Raw genomic sequence first — 9,532 nt, forward strand, 5'->3', positions numbered from 1 at the left:
GGGCACATTGTGCAGCGCGTGGAACCGGACGGTTGCCTTAATCCATTTTGGGCGGGAACCCCTTTTGGTGTTAGCATTATGTTATGCTTTAGCTATTGAAAAATAGCAGATCTACAAGCTCATAGCGCGCCACCGAGTGGCGCGCTACGAGCTTGTAGGTCTGCTATTTTTGAAAAAAAAAAATTTTCTAAAGGGCACATTGCCAAAAGGGCAGGGGGTGCTCTAGCACCCCCTAGTGTCTATCTGTGCACGCCACTGCCTCTCATCCTGATTGGATGAAGGCTTTGCCACCCGCCACCAAAACTGAAACTAGGGTTTTTTGACCCCAGGGGCTCACTGGGGACAGGGAGGAGCTCCTTATATGGTCAGCACACTCTATAGTAGGGAGGATTATCCAGAAAAAAAGAAAAAACAAGTGATATTTAGATTAAGTCAAATCACTGAATATACCTTTAATCGCTGCATTCCCAGTGGTCTGTTATTTCTGAATATCAGACCATTGCTAGGAAGAACTATGCTAGACTAGTGTACATTGGAACTAGGCTAGACTAATGTTGAACTTGGTGGTGTGGCACAGTACATATTGAGGTGTATATTCAAAAACTAAATGTGTGATCTTTTGAAATTTAAATTACATCTACTGTACCTGATAATGCCAAAAAGAGCTTACTGTATTTTTTGTTGAAGAGATCTTGGACCTTCTTTATCAGGTCTTTTTTTTCTTCAACTGCTGAAGTGGGCGCAGTGGTTGCAGTGACTGCAGATGAAGCATCTAAACATTGACAGAAACAAAACAAATCTCAATTTTTTTCATAATCATTTAAATCTAGGAAATCCCCACAGATAGAAGACATCTGCCTTATGTCATCATATTTAGGGCAATATAATAAAAAGTTAACCTCATTTTCACCAAGTTCACAGAACAAGCAATATCTCTCTTTTTCTGGCCGTCTCCATTGCTAATGTTAATGTTCCTGACTGTATTCGTGCACACAGATTTTGTCTTTTGTTTAAATTCTTCACATAAGGTTCTACGATGTATCTGTCCTTTATAAAGGCAGTAAAATGAAAAACAAAGAGTAAAATAAACTTTTAAGTTCACTTGTCCAGGGGTGACCACCTGTAAGATCCCAGTTAAAGATATTTTTTGTGAGTCTCTCATGAGACAAATCTATTCCACAATCGTACCATTTGACATTTGTGTCTGATGCTTGGAGGTTTCCATCCAATATCCCCGTTAATTGCCAACACTGGGGTCAATTTATGGACTCCCAGAAAGGATGTAATAGCTCTATGATGCATGTTGTCCATGATGGTATAAGATGTTGTATAGTTTTAACTTAGCTTATTGGGCCCATTGATTTGTTAGTTTTCCAATAACCTATTCGATCACAAACTATATTAGCTATATGAACAAACGAGTTTACATAATCCTCATTATCATGCATGTAGAATAATTATCATCATGAATGTAGGTAGATTATTTTCTACTACAACTATTTTCACAGCAGCAACACTGCTATTTATACCAGCTGCAATTATTGTAGTTCTTGACAAAAATATGAAGTACTTCAAGGTCATAATAACATATTCAAGTACATGTAGTTTAGTTTGTACACCAAGGAAATCACTGCGGTATACATTTGATGCTTTACAGCATGGTTAAAATTAATTTAAATTCCTGTGCAGCAAAGCCACAAGTGTTAAAATCTCTTTAAAAGCAATTTGGTCTAGTTGACAAGACTAATTGACACCCAACATGACACTCATGACTTTAAGCACTGCACAGTAACTCAATGAAAAGCTGAAATTAAAAGGCAGTGTTACTGTAAACACACTTGAGAAATGTCAGTGCACTCCTTGCAGTATGCTTTGAAACATTGATTGTACAAAGCACATGACACCAATTCAGTCTACAGTTGGGTGCCACCGATATTGTCCCTTCATCATTTGACCCATTTAGGCCTGACCTCAAAATTTTAAAAAATCCTTCTAAATCCAGTTTTCTGAAATAAATATTTTCACGATTTTTCAAAAATAGCAGACCTACAAGCTCGTAGCGCGCTACCGAGCTTGTAGATCTGCTATTTTTCAATAGCTAAATTATAACATAATGTTTAAAACACCAAAAGGGGTTCCCGCCAAAATGGGTTAACTGTCCTTTTGGGCAGATCACGCAAACCTCAGCAAAAAGAAAAGGACAATATCGATGGCCTCCAACTGTATGTATGTGTAACTGCTGCTCATCATGTAAATATGCCGATACATTTTTTTCAATCAAGACATTACCAGAAAAGAAATTCCCAAAGTCCATGATCACGGCATCGGTTAAACACGGTGCTGCTTTCCTGCTGGAGACACACTTCAATCTCTGATCAGGAGTCTTGCTGAGGCGGTTGAACGCAAGTGAGATAACTTCAACCGACAGCGTCTCCAACATGGATATCTGTGGAAAGAAAAGAGAGAGCAATGTGACATTAATTATATAATCTTAGAAAAAATGTTGCATGGGAAACGTAACAAATCAAAGTACCCAAAACTAAACAATAATCTTATACCATCCATTTGACAGTTGCAGAAGCATAATAGAGGGTATGCGCATGCATAAAGTGAATGGCAGACCGAGTGGCAAAGTGAGTGTCAAAGTGAATTTAATGTTGATTAAAGTCATATAATGCAATCAAATATGACTTTTATGTTTGGATGTATGGGCTGTCAAGGCCAGAAAGTAGTTTTTTGCCACTCAGTAGGCATTTCCGCATAACTTCCTGGTATGATGATGATGTCACACGCATACCCTCTATTGCCTTCCTTGACACGTTAACGAGCATCAACAAGTTGGACACAGACGCACCTCTCCTCTGCACTAAAGTGACTGGAGTTTCATTTGTCTCCAAAAGCCCTCGAATATGATTAAATATGATTACGGATCACTGTGATTATGGTAACTACAAGCTCACATTTAATATCACACACACACACACACACACCATACCTGTAACTTCCACCAGCCCCCACCAAATAAAGTCAACAAATAATCGACTAATGACAATCCTAGTCGACTATAAAAATCCTTAGTCGGGAACAGCCCTACTGTATTGATAGAAGAGTATTATTCCAATAGTATAATGACAGATCGTTGTATTTCACTACAGTCTCTTTTTTAAATTGGCTGATGATCGCCGACGACTTTAAAAATCCTACCATGTGTACGAGCCCTTAATACAACTACATGGTCACCTTGAAGAAATACACTAGCTCTGACAAACCTCTATCTTGATTTGCCTCCAATGCCTGGAGATCTTTTGATCCCTCATCTCTGGAGTGAGGCCTTCTGCAGTGTTTGCCGCTTTTAGAGCAGCTGCCTGTTCCTTGTAGGGTGCCTTCTCTTCCAAGGTCAATTTCGACCATTCTTCCATGTCTTTCATTTCACCTGTGAAAAAAATAAGGGCATTTAATAATTTGTAGTCAAACGTAACAAGCTCACTGACCTTGTGGTTAGTGTCTGCCCTGTGATTGAGAGGTCAGGGGCTCAATCCCCACCCTGGTCAGAACAAAGACTATAAACATGGAACCCAATGCCACCCTGATTGGCACGACACACACACACACACACACACACACACACACACACACACACACACACACACACACACACACACACACACACACACACACACACACACACACACACACACACACACACACAGGGTCCCCCAGGCGCTCTATCCTTGGCCCACTTCCTTTTCTCCTCTACACCAAAGCTTTTCACAATATACCGGTAGTCGATCTACAAGTTAATGCTTTGCAACCTGCATTTGCATTTGTAGATCTGCTATTTTCGTCTATAATGTACAGAAAGTAGCTCATAACATGTCTACGGGGGATTTTCATGAAAAACAAGCTTTGCAGATTGAAAGAGAATAATTCAAGCTTGGACTACAGCTGCAATGTTGGTGAGTTTAACGTCGTTTAAGACAAGCAGATCGCAAACGCAAAATGATGAGTGGGGAGTAGCCCAAACATTTAGACTCTCGTAGAGGTTTTTTTCGATTCTGACGAATCTCTCAACGAGAGTCTAAACGACGAGGTCCCCTTTAAGAGGGCACGGGTTTACGTGTCTGCCTCAAAATCACTCTTACCTTGTACAAATGCAAAATCTAAAAATAGAAAAAGATTGCCCCACATGTCCGGTGGGTGTGCGGGAAACAATTACTTCCGTAGCGACCGTAGTTTTCAATAAAAAAAATATTGTAATCCACTCCGTCCATACTAAAGTCCATACTCTGTCTCGGAATCTGGCGGCCATCTTGGTTTTCTCTCCATTGTAAATGCGCAACAGAACCCTGGCCACTAGGGGCGCGGCCAATGTTCTGTTGCGCATTTACAATGGAGGAGTATGGACGGAGTGGATTAAAATATTTTTTTTATTGAAAACTACGGTCGCTACGGAAGTAATTGTTTCCCGCACACCCACCGGACATGTGGGGCAATCTTTTTCTATTTTTAGATTTTGCATTTGTACAAGGTAAGAGTGATTTTGAGGCAGACACGTAAACCCGTGCCCTCTTAAAGGGGACCTCGTCGTTTAGACTCTCGTTGAGAGATTCGTCAGAATCGAAAAAGAACCTCTACGAGAGTCTAAATGTTTGGGCTAAGTGGGGAGTCAATGGAGGGTATTGCAACTCTAGATTCATCCCATTATAAAACAATCTAGAGTTGCAAATTGCGGCTATAGCATCACTATTCTGGTGGGAACATTTGCCAAAAATAGCAGATGTACAAGCTCACAATGCATCATGCTGCAATGCACTTTTTCATGTTGAAAAGGGCAAGGTTCAAGGTTCCATCTTGTGTACAGGTACATAAGAGAAAAACATATGTTTGTTTGGCTTCCTTCAGACAATGCAGCAGCATAGATAACGCAAACAAAAGGGATAGAATAAAGAGTGTGTCGCTGCAGCAACGCAGGCGTGCCATTAAGTGCCAAATGTAAAAGTATCTAAAAGTAGTAATGCAAAGATGAAAGATAAGAATTAGAACGTGCTTACCTTGAGAAGTTCCTATAATAACTACTGACGAATAATGTTACTGACGAAGCACCCGAGTGACGACGACAACTTACAAGTTTGTTTATGTTTACCGCATGGGGTTGTGTCATGGGGGGGGGGGGGGGGGGTTGTGTGGGCAATTTAAGCAAACTGTGTTTCCGTATCCGGTCCAGAACGTATCCCGGATACGGATATTTCTTATTATTATTATTTTATTTGTTTGCGTCAACAGCGTCGTAATCAAGGCGGGATCCATGTTGATGTTGCCATAGCGACAACCAGAGAATCGTTTGTTTCATTAATTGATTGAATTATACTTTATTAACAGTTTTAAAAAAAACAACATATATAGCCTATATATAGTATATAAAACGTCCGTGCATCATAACAATGTCAATTTCTTGCTGGAAAGATTAACAAAATGCATTTAAATTCCGCAAAAAGGTTTAAGTGCCGAAACGTTGTTAAAAGTATTGATAAATCATTAAAAGAATAATATTTATATTTATATAATTCCCAGAAGTATTGTCTTTCGCCACTAGGGGGCGGGTCACGTGAAAGCACATACATTAACATGGTGTCAACGACGCGTGATTATGAATCCCACCAACTTCTAGGGTAGACCCGCCTCACCATGTGTGATTGGCTCCCGGGAAGGCATCGTTTTACTGAGGTTAGGCCGTTCGGGTTAGGTTTAGGGGGGTGCATACTTAGTTTAGAGTAGTCAGTGGTTACTATGTCTAACCACTGGTTAGACAGGTTTAGGTGTGCTGCCCCGTGGGAGGTTAGGTTTAGGGTGAGGGTTTGTGATAGGTTGTAGACTAGTTGTAGGACTAATGACTGGTCGCAAAAACGAGAACTGTCAATCACAACGACTACTGGCCAATCACAGCAGGGCTTTCCTAGAACTGAGGTGGGATACATAACGCGTCAACGAGCGTAGACGCCTGACAACGTCTACCATAATCTCCTGGTATATGGGCTGATATGGGTGACAATGCTGCAATCCAATGGACTGATAAGGGGGGGATCGGGTGGTTGTGATCACATATATAACAAGCAAGCAGAAATACGATAAATATGATTCATGTTCCATCTTAAAAGATGAGTCAATTTAGACAAACGGATGAAACACAACGTGAATCAGTTCATTTTACTAGCCCTGGTCCAGCTGTAAGCACTGGTCCTGGACCAGGGCTATTCATCTTACCTGCTGTGTTTCAGTGGTTGATCTGCTAACAAACGTCCTCCTGCTGCTTAACGACGACACTGCTTTGAAACGACACGTTTTAGTTTGCTTTGTATGTTTTAACAAACTCCATATTGTTCTTCTGTGGATTTTAGCAGCAGCTGCCTCCTATGGAAAGTTTGGAAACATAGATAGGGTTGTGCACATGCGCACTAGCGCTGGAGTGTACGTACCATAAACGGTCACGAGGGGGAGCCATGGTATAGCGTAATACTATGCAGCATAGGAATTGTCAAATACATTTTACACTTATTCCCTTCATTCTTACATTACAAATACAAACACAACCATCCAATACCAGTGGTGGAAAGTAACTGTACATTTACTATGTAGGCCTAAGTATAATTTTATGGTATTTTGTTTTACTTGGGTATTTCCAATATTTATACTTAAGGGAACACAATTGAAATCATGATGTCCAATCTATTTTTACTTCTCCACTATACATCCGAGGCAAATATTGTACCATTAGCCTACTCCACTACAATTATTTGAAAACTTTAGTTACTATAGTTAGGCTACTTGCCTACTTAGTTTGTAGTTAGGCCTACCTGTTTTTGGCTATATAGAAGTGTTTATTTGTACGTCCCTTAAAATGTTATTAATTGAAAATGGTGGACTCTATTGTAAACAATTAAGTGTGGGCCCTAATGCTAATGGTGTCGTCCAGTTTTTGTATTGAGTTGTGCTTGAAATGTACTGTAATTCTGAAAACTGTTAACTAACCTACTTCAATCAATCAAAGATTAGGAGCCCCATCTTGCCCTATCATTATCCCTAAACGTATATGCATTTGTTTGTTTTTTACTATTTTTTTTCTTAATAGTTCAACTGCCAGTCTACATCGACATGTTGTGAGCTTGTAGATCAGCAATTTGAAACATTTTAAAATGTTTAAAAAGTAAAAATGGCTTAAGGATAAGGGGTAAAGGGTGGCGCAAGATTGTGATTATTATTACAAAACACACTTAACCACTTTATAGCCTATATTTCAGCAATTTAGCTTGTAGATCGGCTATTTTCAATACATTTTTAACTTGTGGAATGGGACATTCTGTACAATCAGTACTGTTACTTTTGGTACAGTATATTTTGATGCAGATACTTCTGTACATTTACTCAAGTAAAATTTGAATTCCAGACTTTTTACTTGTAACAAAGTATTTCTATATTGCAGTATTGCTACTGGTAAGTAAAACATTTGACTACTTTTTCCAATTCCACCACTGTCAATACACCACATGCTAATATAGATCTACCTACCTCTACCTACCTATTAACCAACCAACCAACCAACCAGACAGATCAAGTACAACTAAAAGATACGTTGTGGTGGATATTCACACACAGGACAGTTGTTAATGACATTTATAATTCACTGCGTTCTTGCCCATGTTTAATATGGTTGTTCCTCTCACCATAATGCAATGCATAGTGTGTTACCTTTAAGAGTGAAGAAACACACCTCCGAGGTGTTGACGTATTTACCTCTGCGACAAGTTTGTTGTTCTCTCTCTGTATGATTAAACAGAGTGCCACCATCGTTGGCCTTTCCAATCTGAGAATAAATCTCCTTATTTTCTCTGCCTACATCGGCACTCCTACAACGTCATTTTATACTTGGTTCCACCGGGTTTTGTGCTCAGACAGAAAATAGCAGATATACAAGTTTACGAGTTGCAGTGATCTGCTATTTTCAACATTAAAATAAAATAAAAACAGTAATTGTGTTGCCAAAATACATTGTAGTCGACTAAAACTAGACTAACACTACAACATTTCAGATGACTAAGATATGACTACAAATAAATTAGCCTACATTTCACTCAAAATACTATGGTTAAACTGAATTAAAAAAATGCTGTTAAAATCAACACTACTGGTAGGCCGAAATGGTCACTAAAGGTCTCTGATTTCAATAAAGATGGGAAGGAGAAGGGGCATATTAGGAGGATATTATACATGTGGATGCTGATGGTGCTGGATGCTCAACACCTTGTGATGATAAGATGAGATGAGATGTAGCCTACTTTATTATCCCGCAGGGAAATTGATACGTTACAGCAGCATAATGTAAAATTAAAAATAAACAACAGACAGACAGAAAAACACATTGGACAAAATCACAACAAGACCAACGACTTTGGGGGGGGGGGGGAAGTTCTTATGTGTTGTATTTAACTAATTCAATGGAAGTGATTCAATTCGAATCACTTGGGTTGACTTGTCTACATGCACATGGGTCTACTCACCAACAGGACATACTGTATGTATCACACCGCTGGGATGAACGATAAAACCATCTCGTCCCGTCTCGACCCTTTGGTGTGGTTTGGGCTTATGGGCCCAGTTCGAGACGGTTCACTCAAATTAATTGCAGCTGCGAATGAGGCATCTACCTTTCTATGTCTGTGTGATCATTTGTATTATTATTTTTTTTTAAGTGGCGGGCCGTCCAGTGCGGTCAGAGGTTACTAAAGGCCTATTCATAGTGCAGTTTTCGGTGAAGAGGTGACCACCGAAAATGACTACATGACGTCACGCAACGGTGGTCACTGCTCACACAATACATTTCCGTTTGTAATAACCACCATCTCGGTGGTCACCTCTTCACCGAAAACTGGACTAGGAATAGGCCTTAAATGTTCCGTCAGCAACAATAAGGGAGCAGCCATACCAGTAGCTGATCTAAAGTACCCTCCTGACATCTGTAATCATGTGATGCAACAATTAAGTTGATTATGATTCCTACCTCTAGACAAAATTATTCCACACATCCTAAATGTAGTAATGTTAGGTCATCATGGCTCTTGTGTTTCACCTTCATGGTCATAGACATTCCATTAGATGTGTATAATAATTACCGGCATAAATCACTAAAAATATATGCACACCCTCAACAAATATAATATAATAAAGGCTTGCAGAGTCCATCCCCCGCTTCAAATCCCTCCTGAAAACTCACGTTTATAAAGCTGCTCTTAACAAGTTCATGTTTTTTAACACATTGGGCTCTATTTTTGTCCATTACATTGCCAAGTTGTGAGTTGTAAAAAAAAGTTGTAAAAAAAGAAAAGAAAAGTAATTTAGGGATCAGGGGTTTAGCATGGACGCAAATAGAGCCCATAATGTCCTACTGCATTCTGTATATTGCCCGTTTTATCCTCTTTATTATTACAAAGTGTTGTTTATGGTGTGTATTTGTTCTTTGTGAAGCACTTTGTAACCTTAA

At 39.5% G+C, this 9,532-nt stretch overlaps 1 protein-coding gene across 4 annotated transcripts in view; it reads right to left on the bottom strand.

Annotated features, from left to right (window-relative positions):
• The window catches only part of LOC306927697 (uncharacterized protein), a 31,553-nt gene extending 25,237 nt beyond the window's left edge, over positions 1–6,316 (bottom strand). For 2 of the 4 annotated variants that reach the window (XM_079507526.1, XM_079507529.1), the window contains exons 1-4: positions 4,143–4,279; positions 3,270–3,433; positions 2,290–2,446; positions 671–772 (exon numbers count right to left, since the gene is read on the bottom strand). In XM_079507526.1, coding sequence (XP_079363652.1) covers positions 671–772; positions 2,290–2,446; positions 3,270–3,433; positions 4,143–4,188 — 469 coding nt within the window. In that variant the 5' untranslated portion in view covers positions 4,189–4,279. Of the gene's footprint in view, positions 1–670; positions 773–2,289; positions 2,447–3,269; positions 3,434–4,142; positions 4,280–5,051; positions 5,163–6,261 lie in introns of those variants that run through there. The other 2 variants (XM_079507528.1, XM_079507527.1) reach the window with 2 other exon arrangements.
• Positions 6,317–9,532: the final 3,216 nt, after the last annotated feature.

The sequence above is a fragment of the Electrona antarctica genome, assembly GCF_951216825.1.
Source record: "Electrona antarctica genome assembly, chromosome: 8".
In the NCBI taxonomy this organism is placed as follows: Eukaryota; Metazoa; Chordata; class Actinopteri; order Myctophiformes; family Myctophidae; genus Electrona; species Electrona antarctica.